Below are 26,605 nucleotides of genomic sequence, written 5' to 3'. Positions count from 1 at the left end.
TTTTTCTTATGAAATTCTCTTCACAAAAATGTTTAACTGTTAATTTAATTATAATATTATGGACATCATTTATATAAATACGATTATTTCATACAATGTGTATATTTATGTTTATTTAGTGTGTAAAATTTATGATTATTTACGAATTAAATAGGAATTAAACAAAGTCAATCACTGCCTCTTGAAAATGTTCCAAAAAGACAGGCGTCATGCTAAGTATCAACCGCAAATGGCACTAATATATAATCCTCCTCCAGAACTGCATATTCACACCACTGAGCAGAGTCATTTCACTCATACGTGTTTTGGTAATTGGTATATGTTATCTCTCTTTACCCTAAGAATACGAGGGCCCGTGCCCAATCAATAAGAGGGTCTTTAATAGTTAATATATTAATTTACATGACAGTACAAAGATTTACGATTAATATTAAATTGAATTATCGCTCATTTACTAGTCTCATTTTAATTTTCGTTGCATAATACGAGTATACTTGTTTTACAAATATCATTTCAGTGTTGTGTATATGTTATTAGCATTATTAATCTCTGTGTTACTAGTGTTTGGCTGTATGAAACCCATAACATATTTTTGCTTACATTATAAGTCTGTGGTGTGGAAAAGTAAACTGTGTGCTGTATGTATTGTACAAGTTGTGTGTGTGTGCTGTGTGAGAAAACTAAGAGACTGTGTGTGACGGTGTAGTGTAGTGGAGTGGTTTTCAGTCAATACTAGATTTTTTCATTAATTAAAGCAATGTGCTTTATTTGAAAATCTATAAATGGTTTCGTTCTATTTACTTTGTTCCATAAAAAAATCACTGCCGATTATGGAAGTAGATTGCTTTGAAAGAAAATAACTCTACACTGTAGTAATGACATTGAAGAAAATCACGAAAATGTCAACAAAATCGCAAATATCTTCCGAATTAAGCGGTACGTATCGTATGTTTACTTAATTTTTGTGTTTATATGTATAACCACTGAATTTAATTATACTCGTGTAATATCAATGTGAATGAATATGAATTTTATTGTTTTGATTTTCAACATTTGTTTCTAGAGAGCATCAGCAATGTTTTAGGGAAAAATGTGAAAATATTATATAAATCCCTTATTCGTATGGAATCAAGAGGCGATAAGGTTGACAACCGTGTTTTAGTAAGTATATTAGCCTATTTCCTATACATTATTTGGTATTCTTTTGGATATACAATTTAATTCAATAGTCGTTCGAAAAATACATAAATACTCATATTAATTGACAAACATCGATTTGGTACGTTAAATGTTTTTGTTTGTTTATGTGTTTCATGTATATAAAAGTTATTATTTATGTAACTATAAATTATATATAACTTGTATGTGAACAAAATAAAGTAATCAAGATCATTTTAGCAAGTGGTGTAGTTAAGGCAGTGGGAGCAATTGATAAATTCTGGACAATAGTATGAGTCATGTAGGTGTGTCTGGTCGGTTGTGTTATCCATCTGTCTGTGTGTAGTCCTTACTCTTACACCCACAGTAATATCTTCCATTGGTGAATTGATTACCTTATTCTATTTTGCATTACATTGTGTTCCTCTATAAGTCTTTTCAAGGGACTTACTTAGATCATTTGATTTGTTATTTACTGATATTGTTATGACCTGTATAAACAATAGTTCTGTTTTCATAAGAACTTTGTCTCAATAACTCATAGAATTAAATCTATATAAATAGATTTATGTATAAAAAAAATAAAGTATATGAAACACGCTTAAAAAGTTTCCATTCTATAAATAAAAAAAAAAATGAAAATATAATATTTATGTACAAAAAAAATAAAGTATATGAAACACGCTTAGAGTATCCGTTCTATTAATTAAAAAAATGAAAATCTTATAAGTGCTTTATAACTGTGATGAAAACAATGATAGCACTTGTAAAACTACTATCACAAAAATAAATAGTTCATTGGTAATGCATATCATATTGTCCGATATGATAAGGCCACCTGTGACTGTGATGGAAAGCATTTTGTAGGTGATAAGAGCATCCTAATTTGTTATTTGGATTGATAAGAATGTTTACAATATTTTATTTATAATATTTAAAACTAAATGTGTTAGGAAGGCTTACAGGAATGATCACTTTACCTAAAGGGTTACTATAGACTATGGATATTTCCATCCCCTATTAGAATATATAATATTAGTATTATACATTATATATTATTATGGGAAATTATAAAACGATCGAATAAAAAAAAAATGATTTTCGTCACTCGCAGCCAGTCGCTCACTAAGTAATACTATAACCAAAATTCATTATTTTTGTCATTCAAAACTTTTATTTGCAGTCACTCGTTTAAATACTACCCTATTATTATTATTCATATCTACAGCCTTTTTTCCAGTAATGTTACTCTGCTAAGGATCAACTTAAAATAGAACCTATGGAGGTGTCAATATATGTCTCCTGTACAATATACTCAAATTATAATTATTATCAATTCAGTCTTATTTATCTGCATAAATGAAATACTTAATAATACTTCATGTTGTTTATTTAACATATGATATAAATATTTTTAACAGTTCCATAATTTTAATGCCTTGTTTAGCAAATGAGGAAGCTAAAGTAACCAATTATGACCTACTTGTGACAGGAATAAACTTATCATTGATTTTTTTACAGGTTGTGACATCATATAGAATATTTATTACAACAACAAAAGTCCCCACCAGAGTGAGTGCTTTTACAATATTTTTTAAATTTTTACCATGTATCATAGATATTATGCTGTTAATCCATTACTGAGCCAATGCTGGGCACTGGTATCCTCTTAAAGTGGGAGGGGTTTCAACCATACTTTACCATGCCACATTACTTTGAAAAATTAAGAGTGCATGCCTGTGATTTGAACCTTGACGTACATGTTCAAAGTATTTCAAATTGGGAATGTACCTAATTAATTGGGAAGTAATGATTGATTATTACAGTATATACATTGTAATATTTATTATTTACTGATCTTGTTACCTTATTCATAAATTTAACAGGTCGACAATGGATTTCACTTAATGGAAATAGAAGCGCTGGAAAGCAAAAAGGCGAACCATCTCTCAATAACGCTCATACACGAACACAAGCCTGTTTCCATCTTAATAGGTGAGTCCCTAATTATAGCCATTGTTCGTTAATCTACAACCGCAGATGAAGTAACCAAATAGACTTCTAAAACACTTTCTATCATTTAAAAAAATCCCTAATAAATCCATAAATAATGGTTACAATTTATCTTTAATAGGTGGTGGAGCCAGTTTTTAGGAGTTCAACCAGGGAAGCACCATTTTTAGCATGAAGCAATTCTGTGTTTCGGTGGCTGACTTATGTATGAGGCGACCACCTTAGATTTCAGCAATAACAATGCATCTGTGCAGGCTCAATTCATTGTCCTATGTACTTTTTTTACATAATGTAGAAGTGTATTTGGCCACGGTGTCAACCACAACAATCGAAGTTAAATCAACATTGACATCAAAACAACTGATTATTTTTCCTCATAGCACAACTAATTTGTATTCTATCCTTGTATTGCTTAACACTCATGCAACACTGTCGCAGTTTCCCCTTAATAATCTATAGATCAACCGTTAGGAAAAACAGTGTGACAAATTTTATCTTGTTTCTTCTGTTTATTGGTCAAATTGTTTTTATGAATTATGTAAATAGCGAGTTATATAATTGCTCCTACTTTGTTTCGCGTGTTTTAGCATTTAATGCAAACGGTCACGCGAGCGAGTTCGCGCGTTACTAATTCTATATTTTACTTGCACTAAGTAAAAATCTATTAAAAAGATACGGTCTTTCAGACGGCTTATGCAACGATACAAATCTAGGTTGTCCGAGTCATTATCAACGGTTCGGCTCAACCACTCGAGTATATTAAAATTACTAGACGTAGGAACAAAATTGACTCCTAATAGGTAATATTTTTGTAACGATAAGCGTGTATGATCGTCGTGTGTGACGCAACTCCACTAATGACTCGGATAAGCGCGTCACTAATTGTACTTAAACTCTATTGTTTGTGCACCACAAATAGTAAACAGTAAATTAAAAATAACATTCAAAGAAGTGACGCAAAGAATGAGCGGTTTTATTGATTTAAAGCGGGTTCTTTCAATAACTCATAATAAATTAGGGAAACATTTTAGGTGAATCATAGGAACATATAAATAAACAATAGGATAATTATACATCAATTTCACTCTCCTACATATCAATTCATACAAAATATTTGACGTAAAAGAGGAAATAAATGATTATTAAATAAATAAGAATACTAGATTGCTTAAAAATATGTTATGCTTATGTTACTGCCATAATTTAGACTAAGACTAAATTAAAGACATCTCATAAGTTAAAATTTGTCATGTCAAAGAAAGCCAGAAAATGAGACAAGTTTGTAAAAGGTATTTTTACACTAATGGAATTAGCGCTTTGTTCCGTCTGTGAAATAGTTTTAAAAGCGTCTACATAAGACTAATGCGATATTAGAAATTGTATATCTTGTGAGAGGAGTCTATTGGATTAGTTCATCTGTGACTATAACTAAAGAGGGCCTAAGAGGTCATCTAAACCGTCATTCATATTTATTGGTCATGTCATGGCCCGCATTGTTTATTCGTTGATTCGATCGTCCTAATTCTGAATTGTAAATTGAATTGTACACGTCATTATCGTTTTTCCAGGCGAGGAAGGCTCATCGGAAGGCGTTATGAATACAATGTACGCGCTGGTGGCGGCGTTTGACGACTTATTTCCTAATGTAGCCATGGAGGATATAGTGTCCAAGGTCCGTCAACTAACAATACATAAGTTTAAACAATAAGTGTAATGTACTTTTAGCGTGAGGAAGTTTTGTTTCGGTAGAAGGATGTGGATGTCGGCTGACTTACATATGAGGCGACTGTATGACTGTAATGTCCTCAGGAGTGGCAACGTATCTCGGATCAGCTTCAGGTAGAATCCCAGTTATAGGTATAATGTGGTGTTGATTACAGATGTCTATGGGTGGCAGGTGGTGGTGTAAGGTGACCACTTACTACCAAGTGGAATGCTTGCTCGTTTCCTACTACAACCTTATAAAAAGGAACATGTCTGACCTATTAACGTATGCGAACAATTGTCAGCACGTTATTCCAGCTTACTCATCACGCGTAATGAACAGTTTATCCGTGACAATAACTTTTATTTGCTTAATTACTTCGTTAGCGCCACTTCCAACAATTATTTCGGTTTAAATGCAATTACTTTTACGTACAGTTTTAGTCCACTCATATTATATTAATTGAAGGTCGACATTTAAGGAAAATTGGGTTAATATCGGCGTTGGGGTGTAACTGTTTAATTAGAATTCAGCCTAATTTGATATTGTTTAGCGTTGAACCCAAAGAAAAATGTTTAACTACGGCCGCTATAACAAAAATGCGCAATATAAAGCTTGAAAAAAGGCATTTCCCACTAAATTTATTTCGTAAGCTGTTATGATAACAAATACTAAAAATAAATGGAAATTTGGTGGTACGGAATCATCCGTATGCGAGCTCGACTCGCACATGACCAATTATTTTAATAAGGCTACATCGTACACTACACCTTGATTATGCCAATTAAAAATGGCTCAATTAGCTTGCAATTTGATTCCTATAATTTTAGCCCAGTGACAAAATTTGGGTTAATTTACTTACCTTATGTTATGTTTTCAGGTGAATTTACCGTTCCAATTACAACCGGTTACCGGTACCCGCAAACATTCCACGTGTGGGGACTTTTCCAACCAATATGCGGCCATGTGTGATCTCTGTCAAACACCTTTTAGGTAATAATATTTCTTGTGTTTTTCGAAAGAAAAAAGGTTTTGTTTAATTTGTTTACCAAAACCTTGTTGTATTTATCGTGATGAAATGAAAAAACCTAAACACGGCGATAATATGTCGTTTAATTTTAACTAAGGCCTACTATGTCCTATCAGAGTCCTTTATCAGAACAGTAATGTATGAAATACTCAATATGTATTATAGTCGAACTCATGAATGTGTATAAATCAATCATTTAGGTGGAAGTATTAAACGATTTAGAAGCAAATGAAAATTAGAAGCATGTGATGTGTAGATAATAACTTAGCAATTTCAAAATATAAAACATGTAATGAAGAATTTTGCGCACCGGAACTTTGTATTCTATATTATTGTTACTTACTATTTTTTATATTCCTTACAGAGCTGAAGTTGCATGGGACATCGATACCATTTACTTGGCGCATGACATCAGAATGTTGCACTTAAAAGATTTTGATCATCTGGATCAAAGGTAAGGAAATATTATAATTATTATATTATTACATAATGAGTGCTAAACGTTATTATTTTTACTGTGTATTGAATTATGAGTAGCGGGTCCCCGGTTCTGGGAGCCCCCAAACACAGTGTTATTAGCTAAAAGTCGCCGGAATCGTATTTGTTACCGAATAAGTCAATGAGACATTTGTAATGTTGTAAAATCATATCCACTTTTTAGACTAGAGCCCGACGAAAATTCTGCCCCGACGATGATAATATGACGAATTTAAAAATTCAAAGTTATCTGTCTGCATAATTATTGGCCTAAATCAAAGCTCATTGTTGAAAATCTGGGACAGAACCACAAAGGGTTCTGCTTTGCTTTCGTGTCAAAGTAGCACTTGGCCGATTTCCTTGCACCTGTCCAAAACTCTAATTAAACAGCTGACACGATTTCGTGGGCATAGCTTCTTAACACTATAGTGTCTTATTAACTGAATGATCGTAACTCATACAAAAGCGTATGTGTACTTATCTACGAGTAAAGTATGTAGTTATACTTTGGCCTATTTAGTAAATCATAGAAAAGTGCATGTACCAATAGATACACGCGTAAGAAGTGAAACTATTACAAGACAATAAAGCATTACTAAATGATTGGTACAAACATATTACACGATACGACACTACACTACCTAACTTATTGTATCACGTACATAAGAAATCGGCAATATATGCAATATTTACTAATCAACTTTACGGTGTCGGTTTTTTAAATCAGTCACGCATAATTTTTCCGAACGCCCCAAGAGAAGTACCTATAGCTACAAAAATATCTATATACATTTTCTGCGCTCTGAACTATAGTGCTTGTATATTCATGCGCTACTTTGTTTTCAGTTTTATTACAAAATTGTTACCGAATTGTTTTGTAATTATCCTGTTGGCCAATTCGGTTAGTTACTCGCTATATACACGCGACGCAAAAACTCCGTTGCAATTTGTTTAGACGTAACACTTGGCTACTTTTACAACGGTCATTTGTACTGCTTTAGTTATACTTGAATGAATTGATTCAGTTGCTGTACATATGCATATCGAAACATTTTTTTTTTATTATTATGAGATGTGCTGTAATGCTTGTTCTGCGTCATAATATAGGTATATCACATCTTTCTCTGATAAAATGAATTGATAGATAGCAGTTTATTTATAGAAGATTTGGACGAGGAAGTAAAGAGACAATATTAAAATTCGACCTTGCATAAGCGTGAGGTCGAATTTTACTGTTGTCATTTTATGTAAATATATTTTCATGGTAATGGTTATTGCTTTCGTTGATATCCGTACGGAAGTCTAAAGCGTGGCTCGTTATAGTCTTATTTTTACTTCTTACAAATTTAATGTTAAATAAATATAAATTGTATGAAAATAAATTTATGTAATGAATGTAAATAATTTTAACAATCTGAGAATGTTGTTTATGCAACTTAGTTTATTTTTTATATTTTCTTTATTGTTAAATCGTGAAATTATTTACAGAATATTAGAAGTGACGTAATCTTTACATTTCTTAATGCATTTCATTTCGAATTTCTGTGTACACCAAAATGTCTTAACTCTTGTATACATAAAAGAAAACATACAAACATTTATATTCGTTATTAATAAGTGTGTATTTATGTCAGGGACCTGATCCCGCTGCTGATCGCGCTGCAGCACAACACGTGGTTCACGGGCGTGTGCGGCGACGGCGTGCGCGCGGGCGGCGAGGCGTGGGAGGCGCTCTCGCGCGTGCTGCGCTGCGCCGCGCCGCCGCCGCAGCAGCTCAGCTGGCGCGCCGCCGCGCTGCGACACGACCACGCCGCCCGGCTCGGGCACGCGCTAGCTCGGGCGAGGTGCCCGCCTGCTATGCATACCATTGACTTCTCGCAAAACCATATCGAGGATAAAGGTCAATTGTATACTCGCTTCCTGACGTCTTTTTACACATTCACAACGAATACATATTTCAGTCATCGACTTGTTGCATCGATAATCGATAAAATCTGCCTTCTTTTGGATTTGATGAATTATAAATCCATAGAACCATATCAAATGACATATATCTTTTTCTCGCTTATCACTAATATGACAATTTAATAACATACTAGATAAGTGTATTTAAAGTATTATAAAGTATTGTATTTAAACTAAATTCATGAATATTAATTGTGCAGAGATGATTATGCAATCTCTAACCCATTTTACCTATAAATTGTTATATTATATAATGAAAAGTGTCAATCTTCAAAAGTATTTTGCATTGCAATTATATTGTCGAATAATGTAGATCAATAGATAAAAATAATTAAAACATTTCGGAAATTTGTTCTTCAAAATTTTACTATCCTTTTCTAGTTGATTTAATTCCTTCCAAAACGTATATTATCCAACTAAAATCTTGAATTGTTGAAACCTAAATATGCATGATTACAATATTTGAATCTCCTTATTTTTTACATTGCAGGCGCGATCAGCATACTGACGGGCCTCGCGAACAACCCAGACGGTCTGCGGCACATCGCGCTCTCGCAGTGCGGGCTGACAGGCAAGAGCGTGTCGCACCTCGCCGCCATGCTCAACGACAACCCCGCGCACCTTTCCACGCTCACACACCTCGACCTATCTAACAACAATCTGAAGGATGACGTGCACGTGAGTATTATTTTGTGGTAAAGCTTCGTTGTTCGACTCCGAAGTCATTAACGTCATGTTAATTCTGTCTTATAATAACAGTGTTAACCTCTGTTGCGTTATGGTTTGAAAGGTGTGGTAAGGAGATTCCAATTTAGTACTCAGGGTTACATTGCATCTGTGGCAAACTTGAAATAGTGCTGAAAATCTATCTAAGGTTTATTACAGTAGTTTGCCACTTACTTACGTCACAATATAAAAATGTCACGTCACATAGATCATATTCTATATGAACTGATAACAAAATAAAAACCAACTTATGTTAGAGCCATCACAATGTGAAGATGTCTTTATAAATATATATTTGTTATTTATGCGTGGCGTGTCTTATAATAATGGAACAATACGGATTCGTCATCGGTCATAAAAATATATTTATAAGTTAAAAAAGTATATTCGATCATTACTGATTGGTTTAGTATTGAACTTTATGACGTATGTAAATAAATTCCATTTTGTTTCAGAATTTGTACAATTTCCTTGCACAACCCAATGTACTGACGCATTTAAATCTGACAAACACGGAAACTACTCTAGAAAATGTAAGTAATATTTTCCTATACCCATGCTTTATTTTAAAACTCATAATTTATGCATGTATTCTTACTGCTAAAAATTTAAAATTGTAATTTGAAACATTGTATATGTTTTAATGAAGTTTCTTACTCTTTTTAGTAAATATTTCTTATTACAAAACGATTTTTTTTAATTCTGAATATATACAGGATGAATTTTTAAAACGGGCCTTCAGGGCCAAATTCGAAACTATAAGGATTAGCGAAAAATGCTGAAAGGAATCACGAGGCCGATTTTGATAAAAACTAAAACTGCATCATTAGTTTTTTAAAATATTTTTTTCCTTAGCTGGGAATCGAACGAGTTCATTTTGAAAAAAATTACACCTCTATATTATTCCACTATCTGATAGTGTCGCTTATAAGGATCAAATTCTGGGAAGTGGGTGCATTTTTTTTCAAAATGAACTCGTTCGATTCCCGGCTAGGGAAAAAGTTATTTTAAAAAAGTAATGATGCAGTTTTAGTTTTTATCAAAATCGGTCTCGTAACTCCTTTCAGCATTTTTCGCTCATTCTTATAGTTTCGGATTTGGCCCTGAAGGCCCGTTTTAAAAATTCACCCTGTATATAATAATTTTTAAGATGTTGTCTACTTTTAGTGTACAATGTCATATATTTAATCTAGGAGAATTAATAATAGTCACATGGCAAATTGTCTCAAATTTAGACCACCGGATGTGTATTGAGTTCATCTATTAGTAAAGATCTTGGAAGTGTTGTAGGCGTCGCTATCTAGATTAACTCGTTGTAGGAAGGTTATATTAATTTATCATTGTAATAAAATTGTAAAAGCATTTTATTTGTTCAATTGAATCATTGGTTGTAACTAAAAAAGTTTTAAAAAGTTCTATAATTATGACAAGAATTAAAAAATGATGAATGTTACATATTAAGTTACTGTTTAAAAGTAGTACAGTAGTTAGGATTCAATAATTATATTTACTTTATAATTGTCAATTTGGACTGTGATCTCTTACGTATTTTAATATTCTTGTTTGTTTGTTCAAATATTTATTTCTTTTGAATATTAGAAGAAAGCCTTTGCTCACACATTTGAACACTTATTTGTTTAATTTTTTTAACCTGTCACTAATCTCGTGGTTTCTTAGCAATTGGACTTTGCGTATGTGTAGCAAGCTTCGCACATATTTGAAGCTTGAATGCTTTCACGTGCGCTCGAAAAACCGACACCAAATGCAAGTATTTGAAGCAAGCTTTTAACAAATATTCATATGACCATTGTTACCATTGCCAGACATAGCAAATGTTTGTGATATGTCTGGCATGGGCCTACTACAAAGCTTGGCAATAGTCAACTAAAAAATGACTGATAAATAAAAGAGACATTTTTTTAAATAAAAATATCTTAAAGTGTAGATTAAAACCAGTGATGTGTGTGTGTCAGATGTGGGGCGCGCTGCTGCGGGGCTGCGCGGCGCGGCTGGGCGCGCTGCAGCTGGCGCGCAACCCGTGGGCCGCGGCGCGCCGCCCGCGCGACCCGCCGCCCTCCTTCCGCCAGTTCTTCACCGCCGCGCTCGCGCTCGCCGACCTCGACTTCTCCTACTGCAAGATGCCGCCGGACGCGCTCAAGTATGATGCTTTGTTGGTTACTCGCTTGTGACGTTGCTGTTTTTTTGCTTTTGCAGGGAGAGGACGTGTCGGCTATCTAAGTACGATAATTTTTTGGTTACTTGTTTGAGGCGTTCATAGTTTGTTCAGGAATAGAACACATCGGCTATCTACCTTAAGCTGGCTTTAAGTTGTAATATTTGCGATTGATTATACATATTTGTTTATTGGCGGAATTGGTCGCTCAAGTCTTCATGAGTTAATAATTTTTTTTATTAAATAAAAGAAATAACGTATAACAAATCAAGTTAATTATAAAAATAATGCATATGGAAAAACAAACTATAAAATAAAGTGCTCAAATGTAAACACAAAATAAATTGATTGGTAAACATTTTCCATATGCATAAGTCTGTGGATTTGCTACTGTATGATTTAAAAAAAAATTTAGCATTAGAAATCTACTTCATTAATTTGTCAATTACTAAGTAAGGCGACACAGTCCCGCGTGAAACAAATTTATTAACAATATTTAAGTTAGTGTATGCTGTTTTTTGTTTGTATTAATTCTTCGTTAATCTCCTTATTAACATTTTAACAGACTTCAAAAATGGCCAAGGTCCTCAATTCGTTGGAATCTTTTTATCAATACCACTTAATATATAAGACAGAACCAAAGCCTATGTATAATGTATATGGAACGGATAAGTAATAAATCTTATCAATCCGCAGGAGCCTGCTGCTGGGCCTGGCGTGCAACGAGAGCGCGGCGGGCGTGAAGCTGAGCCTGGCGGGCGCGCTGGGCTCGTCGCAGGCCGCGCACGTGCTGGAGTCCTGCGTGCACGGCGTGCGCTGTCTGCGCGAGCTCGACCTCTCCGACAACAGTACGACACTTCACTGTTATTTACACTGTTATATACTTGAGGTTGATGTTAAAACTCTTTGGGTGTTCATGCTTGGGTATGCGTGTCACCTTACTGTCACCATACACTTGGGATGCTTAATATAGCTCTTTGGGTCGTGTCTGCGTATGCGTGTATGTGTTCATGCATGTGTACGAGTGTCCATTTGTTTTATTGAAAAGTGGTTCATCTGATGAAGGTGGAGTAAAAAAAAAATTAATTTTATGTTTTTGCAAGCTAGTTTAAAATGTTGGCTTGGTTTGGTTAATCTTTATGACTCTGGGAATTGAAAATTAATTTAAACTAATTTACTGATTAAACACTTTGATTTTAAAATATTCGTCGTAATCTAATCATCCTGTGATTAAACTGTTTTCCAGGTATGGAGTTAGAATTATCAGGAATTGTCCGAGCAATAGGGAAAAATCATTCTATCACTCATTTATCGTTGAGTAAACTTACTGGAAAGAGATCGTACGCACCACCGTTAATACAGGTTAGTTAAACACTTGCCTGAAACTATGGCATGTATAAATAAGGATTAAATTCACACCTCATTAAAATCTGTTGATTTTATGTTCTATTGGGATATTCCATTGTATTTCCAATTTAATAGTTAATATTGTTTACAGGCTTTAGTTCACGTATTACAAGAGCCAGACACTGCGTTAACATCGTTAGATCTCAGTGATTGTAAGCTTAAGGTACGTGTAATCATTAAAATACGTAACTTTTAAACACCAATTGTCTTGGTGTATATTTTTTTAATCTTTATAATTTTAAGTACTATTATTAATAACAGAAATAATATAATTATTATTATATAAAACTGACTTAGATACACGCTCGCCTATTTGTAGTGAAAAATCGTATTAGCAGTGCAATGAGTCCAAGAGCGTGCGGCGAGATTTTCCCCGCATAGGTGCGGGCGCGGATGAATGTACGCAGCGGGTGCTCGCACACAGACAGCCTCTAATCTATTCCTTAAAACAGTTGAATACCGCCGTTTCATAGCGCAGATCGTCCGCGGCGGACGTCCGGGATGGACGCCGCTCCGTGATTCCGCGCAAGTTTTAGCGTACTCCGTTAATATTGTAGATGAATGTGTAAGCGAGTAACCTAATTGCCTATCATACACCCTCTTTTTTAAGCAAATTTATATTTTGTTTCCGGCGTATTTTTATACTGTGTTGTATATGTTTACATCTAGGCGGACCTGTACGGGCTGCTGAACGCGTTGGGCGGCGCGCGGCGGCTGCGCTCGCTGGACGTGGGCGGCAACCTGGCGGGCGACGCGGGCGCGCGGCTGCTGGCCAAGGCGCTGCAGTGCAACTGCACGCTGCACACGCTGCACATCGACCGGAACGCGTTCAGCATACAAGGTAGTACATATACAAGGTGGTACAACCCTTTGCGGTTTGACTCCGGCGGCATCACCGTCACATCTATTTCTGCCTCATAACAGCAGTGTTGAGCGCTACTGTCTCCTGGTTTGACGCGTGTGGTAAGGGAGACATACTTTTCCGAGGCGTTCCAGCTTAGTCCTCAGAGGTAGCGGCGCATCTGGGGCCCACCTCAGGTAGGAATATCTAATCCTATCTGGGGATGATTACGCCCATGGGCGGCAGTAGTCACTTACCATCAGGTGGACTGTATGCTCGTCTATTACTCTTATACAGGGTGAATTTTTAAAACGGGCCTTCAGGGCCAAATCCAAAACTATAAGGATTAGCGAAAAATGCTGAAAGGAGTTACGAGGCCGATTTTGATAAAAACTAAAACTGCATCATTAGTTTTTTAAAATATTTTTTTCCTTAGCCGGGAATCGAACGAGTTCATTTTGAAAAAAAATGACACCTCTATATTATTCCACTATCTGATAGTGTCGCTTATAAGGATCAAATTCTGGGAGGTAATGTTATGTGACAAATTAAAGGAAAAGGAAAATTTTGAAGAAAATACGTATTTTCCATACATTGACATACTAATCCTTAAGGATTATACATAACAAATGATTTATGTATAATTCTTTAGAAACAGACATAAGTCATACCATTGAAGAATTTGTTGGTTAATCAACTAATTATTCGATGTTATTACTATGACATACGGCTTAGTATGAGAAAGTAATAGTTTGGCAAATAAGTTACCGCCGTTTTTAGGATTTATTTTTTAATGAAAATAGATAACTGATTAAATAGTAAATACTTATTGTTTGTTGTTTACAACTTCGTTTCAACGTTAAATATGATTTTCTATATCTCTTTTTTTAGTAATCACTCTGATTAGACTCTAAAAAGTAATTCTCGCAAATTGTCAACTTTACATCTGTATTAAACGAAACTCCGCCCATAGCAAGTAAATCTATTTTAATGGTCCTAAAAATAACCTTAGCTAAGTCGGACATAAAAATATAAATTATTGGGTAACAAAACGTCCATTTCGAATGATTAGAAACATTGAGCCAAAAAAAATGTTAATACACGAAATGTTTAAATTGATGAATGGCGGGAACTTAACTGCCAAATTAATATGAAAAAATATGTATTTTCTTAAAATTGAGGCTTTTCCTTTAGTTTGACATTTATCATTACTTTCCAGATTTTGATCCTTATAAGCAACACTATCAGATAGTGGAATAATATAGAAGGTGCATTTTTTTTCAAAATGAACTCGTTCGATTCCCGGCTAGGTAAAAGGTTATTTTAAAAAAATAATGATGCAGTTTTAGTTTTTATCAAAATCGGCCTCGTAACTCCTTTCAGCATTTTTCGTTTTAAAAATTCACCCTGTATATTTAAAAAAAAGCCAGACTTTACGGGTGGCTGACAGATGAAGCCACGTCATGGTGGAATGTGCTCACATTGTAATATATGTATTTTGTGTAAATAAGATAAAAATGTACAGTGTTATAATGTTGTTATTTTTTTCTAATCAGCTTATTTATACATTAGAATGATTGAAGCAACAGAAACTCCCCAATTTTTATTATCATACAATATTGTGGATGGTCTTTCTTTTCTAATGTTTAACTTAATTTTATGAAATTTTATATGTTTTTTAACAATTTGTAACACTAGCTTATTACTTTCAAAAACATTGTCGTCGTAGATTATATTTGATTTACACTAACATTGAATATTATCCTTTTTAGGTTAATATAAAAACACAAAACATAATATTACCTGTAATATTGTTTCATTTAAGTAACAACAAACCATTGTAACGCTTTCTACACTCACAGCCCCACACTAGGATTCCCTGTGTCGTGGGTGCCATAGACACACACATAGACAAATACACAAACACCCAGACCCAGAAACAGAAATCCAGATTCGTCATTTAGATGTCTTTCTGGCCGGGGATCGAACCCGGGACCCTCTGCGCGTCAGACCTGTATGGTGACTGCTTTGCCACGCGGGTCGTATAACGTATAATCACCATGTTGTGCAGGTCTGACGGACATAGCGACGGCGCTGCGGCGGTCGGTGAGCGTGCGGCGCGTGGAGTTCCCCGGCTGCGACGCGGCGGCGGGCGGCCGCGCCGCCTCCGAGCGGGTCGCCGCGCTCTGGCGGGACCTGCACGAGAGGTGGGGGCTTATCTTGTGGCCTGCTTGTTTGTTTTGCGTTTCAAAAAAGAAGTCTCGTAGAAAATGTCAAGAATATCGTATTTGTGAGTTTCGCAGGTTGTAAAGAGAGAGTCGACCATGGGTCCAAGGTGCGGCGGATTGTCGACCGTTGCTGTATAGAGTAATTTATATAACTAATTTTAATCATCTAAATCATTTGCAGATTTTGAAGATTTTTGTGCTACTTAATTCTAAATGGCGAATATTGCGTAGTGCAGTCTATATAAAGTTTTAGTGGCTCTTGAAGTTATGATTTATATGGCTCTACTCGTAATTATACATTAGATTTTTCTTACTGTCGATTTTTTTAATTATTTAATGCAACAAGGTAAACTTGCAAGGTTGTTGCACTTGCACATAGTGTTCATAAATATCAATACAAGATCGTTGTTGCATATTACAATACGTGCGATTGTATTGCAGGTTATCGAACAACAGCTCGGGCGGTCAGGGCGCGTGCGGGTCGGGGCGCGTGCGCGCGGTGGCGCTGGAGCGCGCGTGGGCGGGCGGCGAGGCGGCGGCGGCGCTCGCGGCGCAGGCGGCCGCCGCGCTGCCGCCCGCGCCGCTGCCCGCCGCGCTCGAGCGCGCCGCCGCCGCCGCGCACCACCTGCTGCACCAGTACCTGCAGGTATGCACCCCGCTCCATCTGCTATACCAGTACCTGCAGGTATAGGACGATACATGCAACGCTTGTTGCAACAGTACCACAAGTATGTGACGCAATATGTATCACGTGCTGTTTACTGGTTGGTAGGTGCTGCAAACTGCAAAGAACTGCAGACATTTATTCACCCAACAATGCTGCAGATGTGTAGATTGCCTAAAATAAAATAAATAATTTTGATATAAAATAAATTGAGACTAAATGTAAATAAGCATTAGACATCGTAAAATCTTTTATTTTTTCTAACAGAGGCCAGGTTCTTTATCAATCTCGTCCAATTCTCATTATACCCTATCAGATCAAAATATTCATAGAATATACAGATTATATAAGTTTAGAAAACAAATAATAATCTACGGCAAATAAGCGATATATAAAATGTTGTGCATCCCGCAGCGCTGCAGCGAGGTGTTCGCGGCGATGGGCGGGTCGGGCAGCAGCGGCGAGCTGGTCACGCTGCAGTGCGTGCGCGACGCGCTGGCGCCCTGCTCCGCCACGCTGCAGGACCTGCTCAAGTAAGATCGTAGCGTGATTTCCAATTTTATATAATAAATTGATGTTAGTCTTCAGAGATGGTTGGATTAAAACACGTCTTGTCTTGAGTAAAGCATTATTACAGCTTTATTATTACTGTAAACCTACCTTATATTAGGGCGCCTTAGCTCCACGCTACAGTAAAGTGGGTTAGAGTGCGTGCAAGCGTGCGTACGAGTACGTAATTCGAATGCAGCGGCTTAATTACCATACCTACCTTAATATGTTATTATTCGCAACAGTATAAAACTGTCATTATTGCTTAAATTATACGTCAGTGGAATATTTTCAAATCACCTAAAAACTAAACCAATCGGTTATGAATTCCGGAATCGAATAAATAAGAATACCATCTTTTGTTACTATAACTTTTGTAAATAACTCTGAAAGTAAAGTAAAAATTTTAAACAGTTCGTACCTTTTACTTTATTGTAAAATATAGCGAGGCGGTGGAGAGGCTTGCGATATCGGCGTGCGAGAGCGTGGACGGCGGCGACAACGAGCCCGTCAGCATCGCCGACCACGACATACCAGATCTGCTCACACCCATATCACATTCAGGGGTATGTATCTTCGTTTACTTATTTTACGTTTTATATTTAGGCAGTAGAAAGTGCTTCTAAAGAAGTTCACTCAAATAATACGTTAAAAAAACTAAAGCTTGAATATTTTTTACCATGATTGCCGTAATTAATCGGGTCGAATTTGTTTTTGACTAAATTTTAGATCCTGATTTATTCATATTATTCAATTCATAATATAGACAAATAGGCATAAAATATAATTTATTTGATAGACATTAATAACATCTTTTAAATGTGGACAACATTTCGACAATACAAGTTTTGAATTCTAGGTTTATTAAAAAGGTATATTCATTTTTAAAACTTGGTGGGAATTTAATATCACTAGCGCTTAAATAATGGAAAATAGTAAACTTTACAAATATACAAACACTGGATATCAGTATGATTAATATTTCAATATAAAACTTTATCTGTTATCACTTTTCTTGATTATGTGAGGTCAGTCTACTCAGTATAATATAACAGGATAATTAGTTCAAGATTATAAATGATTATTGATTAGATATTGTAACATTATCTCACTATACACATATTTTCATTGGAACTGTTATGAAATTGTATTGTTTTATTGTCGTTCGCTATATTTTATTCATCAATTGAAAGTTTTTAACATTATTTGCACGCTGCTCTAGAAATTGGACTACTTGAATCTGGTAAGGAATGTGTTTCCAATTTATTTATTAATATACAGTTTTAATTACCCCTTATTAAAGAAAGTAATGTATTTTGTGTGATTTGTTTACTTAAAAAGTTTACGTTATTTAAAATGTTTACGAGGTCTTTATTTAAGAGGAATGAATCTAGTTGTCAGCATTCGTTGGACTCTTAATTATTTGTTAAAGAGGCCTGTCCTAAACTTTTTGGTTCTCGTGGGACATATGCATAAGTGAAATGCGGCTACATTGTTGTGATTTGTAGGCAACACCGTTGGGGTGCCGGCGGCGAGAGCGCGGGCTGCGGCGCGTGCGGCCCAAGTCCGTGGCGGAGCAGCAGTGCGCCAGCAACGAGATGCTGTCGCTGCCGCCGCTGCACGCCGAGGCGGCCGACGCGCTGGCCGAGCTGCCCGCGCACACGCTGCGCCACCTCGTCAAGGGTAAGGCCGCGCGCTGGCCGAGCTGCCCGCGCACACGCTGCGCCACCTCGTCAAGGGTAAGGCCGCGCGCTGGCCGAGCTGCCCGCGCACACGCTGCGCCACCTCGTCAAGGGTAAGGCCGCGCGCTGGCCGAGCTGCCCGCGCACACGCTGCGCCACCTCGTCAAGGGTAAGGCCGCGCGCTGGCCGAGCTGCCCGCGCACACGCTGCGCCACCTCGTCAAGGGTAAGGCCGCGCGCTGGCCGAGCTGCCCGCGCACACGCTGCGCCACCTCGTCAAGGGTAAGGCCGCGCGCTGGCCGAGCTGCCCGCGCACACGCTGCGCCACCTCGTCAAGGGTAAGGCCGCGCGCTGGCCGAGCTGCCCGCGCACACGCTGCGCCACCTCGTCAAGGGTAAGGCCGCGCGCTGGCCGAGCTGCCCGCGCACACGCTGCGCCACCTCGTCAAGGGTAAGGCCGCGCGCTGGCCGAGCTGCCCGCGCACACGCTGCGCCACCTCGTCAAGGGTAAGGCCGCGCGCTGGCCGAGCTGCCCGCGCACACGCTGCGCCACCTCGTCAAGGGTAAGGCCGCGCGCTGGCCGAGCTGCCCGCGCACACGCTGCGCCACCTCGTCAAGGGTAAGGCCGCGCGCTGGCCGAGCTGCCCGCGCACACGCTGCGCCACCTCGTCAAGGGTAAGGCCGCGCGCTGGCCGAGCTGCCCGCGCACACGCTGCGCCACCTCGTCAAGGGTAAGGCCGCGCCGCGACGAGATGCTGTCGCTGCCGCCGCTGCACGCCGAGGCGGCCGACGTCAATCTTACTGGTCGGCTTAAAGCCACACGTGCACTATATGTTATTCACAGTATAATTTAGGCCAATTCTCACTGTGATGTATGATTTATGTAGTACTGTACTCACAATATTTTCACTAAATTTACATTTGTTTTAATTTATAATATTTGTTTTAATTTATAATTATATTAGTTTTAATTATCTTCCAGGTCGACCTAGAAGAGTTAAAACGCGGGCACCATCACGACCTATTACGGATCAGTCGCAAGATATAGACGAAGGTAACAAAAATGTCATTTTTCAGTTCATACAAAGATTAAATTTAAAGATTTTCAGATTATAAATTGATGTAAAGCAAAGCTATATTTAATACTATTCACCTATTTACATTTAATTAAACTGAGTACTATATAAATTACGATGCTCCATACACGAAACTTTTATTTATTTAGACATACAAACAGCATAGTATACATAACATTTACAACCTAAATACAATAGTAATAATGTACCGTATATACATACCTATTATAAATATGTACAGCATTCTCGTAATAAGCCAAAGACATGTTATTGCTAATAGGTTGTTAAAAAGTATTCGCTAAGATTTAGGCCTAAAAATGACAAAACGTTAAAATAGCAACTTCATTGTGTCTCCATGGCATGTAACAACCCAGAATGTAAGCGAGGCTATATTCAAAAGAGTTATTGTCCCAGGTCTGGACGAGTTCTGGCGCGCGTGCCGCACGCCGCCGGGCAGCGAGGAGGCGTCGCGCTCGCTGTCGGCGCGCACGCTGGCGTCGCGCAGCCTGCACTCGCTCACGTCGCTCGCGTCCGCCACCGCCTCGCCCGCCTCGCCCGACCAGCTGCCGCACTCGCCCACGCTGCGACGCGACGACACGCTGTACGTTATATTATTATGTTCACCACGCTATTTTTTATATTTTAAGCGGTGATTTGATGATTGGACGAAATGAAATAATGTATAGGCCTGCGCAGGCACTTACAAATTTTCAGTTTGATACAATATTAGTACCGGATAGGATTAATGATTAGTTAAATTTCAAGCCTGATTTCTTACGTCGTGGATACGATTTCTTACGCACCTCAATAAGGGTATTTTAAGAAAATTTAATTTTAAATCTAGAATCAAATATATTTTTTTTTACTCTGAAATATTAATCATGACAGTTATGTCATTATCATGATTCAAAGTTTTAACTTTCTTTTTGTTCAATTTTAACAGATATAGCGTCACATCCGGTGAAAGCACACCTGTGCTTTTAGAATGTGGTAAGTGCAAAATATTTGTATAATGATTACTAATTCTATTTAAAATATTATTTTTAAATTAAACTATTTATTACTTTTCTTTTCACTTTTCACAGAAGTATCACGTTGCAAGTCATCCGACAACGTGGGCACCAGGGCCGCGCTGTCCACGCCGCCGCCGTCGCGCTCCTCCGACAACGTCAACACAATGGGTATGTCGCCTACACCGCACCCTCGCGGTGCGCCAATGTGTGAACGAGTCTTGTCCAACACACGCCTACTATGCGTTCGGCACAGCTTACGTGTGTCTTGTTTTGCGATAAGCTTAGCAACATTTTCCTATTAAAAAACTGTGTGTAAGTATTAATCTACTTTATAGGAGGTTTTTGCGAGTGAGAGTTACTAGATTGTGTGTTTAAAACTTGTAATTAATTAAATTAGAATAATACTATACTTAAAACTAACTATAGGTAGTTTAATTCGTTACATTTTAGAATGTGCGAATAGTATAGAAGCTGTGTTAGAAATTGGTCTGATTGAGTATAGTACGAGGTGTTTTGTGATAGAGATTGAAAATATGAATATTATATTAGGGACCACTTAGTTCGCACAGGTGTTAAAGTTATACAGGACACAAATATCTAATTAAACATTTAGACACACGAAACCATAGTTAAGTACATTGTTCAACACTTACAGTTGACACTATTCATAGTAGCAAGCTATGAAATATTGCCGGCACTTTAATAGAATTGGTGTTTGGTCAGATATCTATAAAAACATTAAAGCTTTTGTACAAATGTGTAAAAATCAGGCTTATTTGTGGAGGTGCTTAACTCCCATTTGGTGAAGTTATAACATACGTACATAAGGTGCTGGTTGCTATCATTTTAATTATCCACTTTGAAAAAGGAGACGGTTCTATGTTCGTCTGTATTTTGATAAATAGTGAAAAAGGCGTAGGCATTACCACACCGTGTTGATTATCATGGACTGCAACAGGTCCTCTGCTGCGATGGAGACTGTATATGTGAAGGATTAACAAAACGACGTCCGTCGATGATATGCCCAAATAACTGTATGTGTTATTGTTGCCAAAGAGGCAACAAAATCGTCAAAGGAAGCTCCGCAAAAAGGTTACGCACCTACCGCGTATGGATCGTAGGCATAGAACATAAGTTTACACTAGGTGTATAGTTCGATGAAAATCCCACATAATCCCGTGTCGCTCCCACGGCACCTTTTGGAGATTTCCCCCTCGAGAAGAAAAAAAAAGGTGTATAGCTCGGTATAACGGTGTGTCGTTCGGTGGCGGTGCGCAGGCAACGGCAGCGCGCGCGCGGCGGGCAAGGCGCGGCCGTGGTCCGTGGCCGGCGTCAACGCGGACGCCGCGCCCGCCGTCTGCACCACAGGTACCTCACCCCGCTTCGCCCCGCATCACCTCGCTTTACACTACGTCACCCCGCTTTGTCCCACCACACCCCGCTTTACCCTACGTCATCCGGCTTTTCCCTAAGTCACCTGGCATTTCCCCTACATAACCCCACGTAACTTCACGTCACCCCGCTGAGCCCTGCCGCATTTATTTCATCACTTTTTTAGAAATACATCATCCTGCTTAGCCTTATGTCTCCCCGCTTATTTAAATATCACCCCAACTCAGTCCACTTAAGTAGACCTGCTTAATTATCAGTGATTCCTTTTCGTTCAAAATTACCCTTCTTAGCCCCACGCTACCCCGCTTGATCCTTTATGTTTCTGCATAGCATAAGAATGTACCAACCCTCTCATAATACTCTGCTTTATTCAAACTCATTTAATTATACAATATTTTTCAAGATTGAAGATTCCATATTAACTCAATTACATAGTTAAACATTGTTCTTTGTCACTTCTTAACCCACACTGTTCTACGCGCTCTTTATTGAGCCTATACTCTAGATAACAACATTCTCGCTAATTTCAGTACATAGTATATTCAGTAATATTCAATATATTTTAATAGCATTTCTCATAAGCGTTTAATTCCATGATATTGAATATAATTATTACATTGAATATATATTTATTTAATTGATATATACTAAATATGTTTAACGTGTTAAAATGTGAATTACTAATTTATTGTTGTTAATCAGATTTTCAATAGATACGGCCCGGTAGGCCTGACATTACGATAAGTAATAGCCTTTTTCCATATTTTTCATGAAATTTACTTCTCCCATGGTTTTTTAACTGCCATTATACATTATTGTTAAAAATGCATGACAAAAAATACTTTTTCTTTTTCTCATACACCTATAATTTAAAATTTCTTTTTTACTTTAAAGTTAACTGAACTCATTTAATGAACATTAATCGAATGATTGGGTGTTCGCGGAATATTGTTAAGGTAACCTACACAAACAACTCAAATACTCTACATACTATTGTATAAATAACGTGAACTCGTATCTACTTATTTTCATTTAGCCACAATCTCAATGACATTTTTGGAAATTTCATTATGAAGAATTTACTAAAATCATGATAAATGTAATGAAAAAGTCTTACGCTTTTTAATACATGCTGTCAATTTCCTAAAGTTAACGTTCCGAATATCTGTTGTCCATTAAAATGTTAAGCGCTAACAATGAATTTGCTTACTTATTAATCTGCCTATACGTGATTAAAATGTGTCATTTTGATAAACCAAATAAAACTAAAAACAACAAATGGCGCCATACAACACAAGTAGATATGGTAGGTAATAGAGTCAGGCGGTCGTGTGACTGTGGAGTGTTTGAGTTGACGTGTGGCGGTGGTGGTCTACAGAAGGCGTGGAGGCGTGCGTCGGCGGCAGCATCGTGGGCATCACGCCGGGCGCCGCACTAACCAGTAACCAACTTTCTGACGCTATCTTGTACTGAGCTATAGTGTCCGTGTGCACTCCGCCTTCATAGGTAAAACGCTGGCTTGCCGCTTTCCATGTTTCAATGTTTACTGTTTATATTACGTCGTTATGTGTTACGTCGCCTGTTAATGTTTGTACTGTATGAATGAACAACGTTGAATGTATGTTATGCACACAAATATGACAATACACTGTTACTCGTACACGGTATAATATTTCTTTGATTAGATTTTATAAATAGTTATCAAAGCAATAATAGATATCTCTACCTAGACACATATTGTATTAGATCTATGTAAGATATTATGAAAATTTGGTAATATATAGATTATAGTGAGAACTCAGTAAAACTTAAATATGACTCAATAAAATATCCATGATAGTGATTCATACATAGTAGTTAATAATGGGTGCATAAATTTTCATTGATACTATAAAATATCAAAAGGTATTGTGTATAAACCAACCTATTCGTTTTCCAATCTTTAAAAAGCTAATGTATGCCTAAATAAAAGAATGTGTGCGATATTCTTCATTTTTTTTTACCTGTAACTTTAGTTTTGCAGATCTCAAACTACACATTATGAATCAGGTTACTCACTAATAAGTTAGTGTTTTTTATATTTGCATATTTCCTCTGTTTGCGGATTTTAAATTGTAAATAACAAATTTAATGTGCATGTTCTTGTGATAATATTAAATTTGCATCTAAAATAATTATAAAACAATAAATTTATCACAATCAAGTAACCTTTAGCTTTCTTTGTATTTTTAATATGTAGTGCATCCTTATTGGTATATTAACTTTAAAGAGTAAGTATGTAGAACATATGAAATAGCTTAGATTTTAGCATTTTATTAGAAACTAATTATACAAGTTACTTTTGGGACTGTTTGTTTACTTAGAATTATTTTGCCTACATTTATACGTAGGCGTAGTTTTCTTGTTCATAGATTGTATGTTAGTGCACGCAATTGTATACTTGTATACGTATGTATATCCTATTTATATTATAGTACTTTAGTATTTTTTTATCATCTATATTTAAAATGTAAAGCTCTAAATTTAAATTTAAATATTCCAGGTTCAATGCTACGAGATCATCCATTAACCCCAGGTAAATATAGATTATACAAATTATATTATAAATTTGTTTACATAAAAACAATATAGATACATTATTGGACGTATATAGGAAGAACGTATACAGAACGCCTCTCTTTTTCCAGCATAGGCGGGATAAAAGTATTAAAATAGCAAGATTTGTCTTTTTTGTCACCTTATTCCTTGGAAAATAACTAAGGTAATAACAGCTATGCCCATGAAATACATTTCTCTTGTTTTACAGAAGGCGCTGAAGCCTGAAGGCACGGGAGCGACGCGGCGGTGCGGAGGCGGCCGACTACGTGATAGTGGAGCAGGGTTCAATGTCCAGATGTTTACAGTTATCTGTACGGATTTTATTCTCTGATGCTCACAATTGTGCCAGTTAGACATTAAAACATTTTAGACCCTAGTTACTGATGCATAGTCGCTAACATTTTATAATAAAACTCGAAGCCGCATTTAATTTATTTAATGGTATACTTTGTAACGTGAACACCAATCTATTAGTAACTATAGTTAATTACCTATTTAATGAACTGTAATCATTTCGTATTTACTGTGATTGAGTTAGTATTGACTATGTAATTGTTTGTATTATAGTTCGTAATGTATTTTAATCGTATAATCATAATTTGCGATATGTTTGCGAAGTTTGTGGCCCTTTGCTCCATACACTGCTCAATCCAACAAATATTTTATTTCTACGACTCGTTATAGATGATAAATGCATAGACAAAAATCTTGCAATTAAATGCACTATTTACTTTTGCAAGTTTTAATAAGTCATTTTAGTCAATAGTAAATATTTTTTTGAAGTATTATAGAGGGCCATTTGTATTGTTTCCTTAGAATTTGTACCATTAGAATGCGATCAGAATAATGAGACTGGTGAGAATTTTAAAAAGACATACTTGATGCAGTAAACTTGTTATGTGAATAGAGTGAGGGTATTGTGAGATTATATATACAGTTTAATAAATAACAAGAAACATTATATCATAATTTGTTTCTTAGACCATTTGTGACCTAAACTGTTCAGGTGTCGAGATAACGGATGCAATATCTAAAGTTAGTACATTTTTATGAGTAGACGGCAAAGATTTTTTTATCATGGAGTAGAAGGTACAATAAAGTTTTAACAGATGTGCCATTAGATTACATGATTTACGTATTGTATTTTAAAGATGATGTGATTTTTGAAGTGTAAGTAGCTTCCCAATGGATTGGTCTTACCTAGTCATAATTTAAAAAGGCCTACAAAATACGCACAAGTTTATTTCACGTCCGATATATTATTTATTCGAACTGTATTTAATATTCATAATCATATTATCTTCCAATTATATACATTCCTTTTAATTATGTACAGTTGTAGCGATCGGTCAAGTTTAATTAAAATTATAACAAGTGTGATTTGATGAAGTTCAAAGCGTGCGAGTTTTAGTGTAGCGATCGCTCGCAATCGGACAAGGTTCAATTTTACGATATGATAAGTAGATTTATCGCCCCGTAAGTTTTAAGTGTTCATTAGGATAACTATTTGTAAAATCAATTATTATTCATTTAACCTTTGAATATAAGGCTGTCTTTTATTGCAGATTCTTGTAAAATTACTGATTGAAAGTAGATGTATAATAGAATACTATTGCTAAATTATTTCATAGTATTTTTATATTCATTCCAATTATTGTATTGGGTTTGTCTAGCTCTTTGGTACCAGACTGATTTTAGGTACTTTTATTTTATGGTGCAATTTATGTCTAGAGCGTTGTGATAATCTGTTTTAAATTACATTATATTATACAGCAGTTTTGTTTTTTTTTTCCTTTTCTAAACCAACATTGAATTAAGTGTAATAGCGTTTTATACCTATAAATAATGTACAGTTAATAAAATTACCAATACAGACACATTTTCATTTATTAAAACAAATAAAAAATATA

The 26,605-nt window shown here is 36.5% G+C and overlaps 1 protein-coding gene across 6 annotated transcripts; it reads left to right on the top strand.

Annotated features, from left to right (window-relative positions):
- The first annotated feature begins 648 nt into the window (after positions 1-648).
- Positions 649-26,470, top strand: LRR (capping protein regulator and myosin 1 linker 1 leucine rich repeat protein). 6 transcript variants are annotated; one of them, XM_073091249.1, is made up of 28 exons: positions 649-936; positions 1,064-1,161; positions 2,680-2,730; positions 3,045-3,153; positions 4,740-4,843; positions 5,757-5,869; positions 6,271-6,360; positions 8,018-8,283; positions 8,839-9,026; positions 9,530-9,607; positions 11,048-11,232; positions 11,944-12,095; positions 12,494-12,609; positions 12,746-12,817; positions 13,324-13,495; positions 15,567-15,702; positions 16,165-16,369; positions 16,802-16,920; positions 17,382-17,502; positions 18,445-18,619; positions 19,599-19,670; positions 20,107-20,293; positions 20,636-20,682; positions 20,778-20,873; positions 21,984-22,073; positions 23,476-23,538; positions 24,640-24,672; positions 24,904-26,470. In XM_073091249.1, exons 1-28 carry the CDS (start codon positions 876-878, stop codon positions 24,918-24,920), a joined length of 3,216 nt encoding a protein of 1,071 aa, XP_072947350.1. In that variant the 5' UTR covers positions 649-875; the 3' UTR covers positions 24,921-26,470. The 6 variants fall into 6 exon arrangements, 4 of the variants coding, with proteins under 4 accessions (XP_072947350.1, XP_072947352.1, XP_072947351.1 ...); XR_012103843.1 differs by having other exon boundaries at positions 650-936; positions 23,476-23,603; XR_012103844.1 differs by lacking the exon at positions 21,984-22,073 and having other exon boundaries at positions 650-936; positions 23,476-23,603.
- The last annotated feature ends 135 nt before the right edge of the window (positions 26,471-26,605 follow it).

Source organism: Epargyreus clarus, unplaced genomic scaffold (assembly GCF_041222505.1).
Source record: "Epargyreus clarus isolate Ecla_fem2 unplaced genomic scaffold, WU_Ecla_fem_2.2 ptg000034l, whole genome shotgun sequence".
In the NCBI taxonomy this organism is placed as follows: domain Eukaryota; kingdom Metazoa; phylum Arthropoda; class Insecta; order Lepidoptera; family Hesperiidae; genus Epargyreus; species Epargyreus clarus.
Note: the sequence above shows the minus strand (reverse complement) of the source record. Positions and strands in the feature narration are given on the sequence as shown.

Coding starts and splice junctions, on each gene's coding strand:
- LRR (XM_073091249.1), top strand. CDS start 876: ATGACATTGAAGAAAATCACGAAAATGTCAACAAAATCGCAAATATCT. Junction 20,683..20,777: donor ACCTGTGCTTTTAGAATGTG/GTAAGTGCAAAA, acceptor CACTTTTCACAG/AAGTATCACGTTGCAAGTCA. Junction 23,539..24,639: donor GCCGGGCGCCGCACTAACCA/GTAACCAACTTT, acceptor TAAATATTCCAG/GTTCAATGCTACGAGATCAT.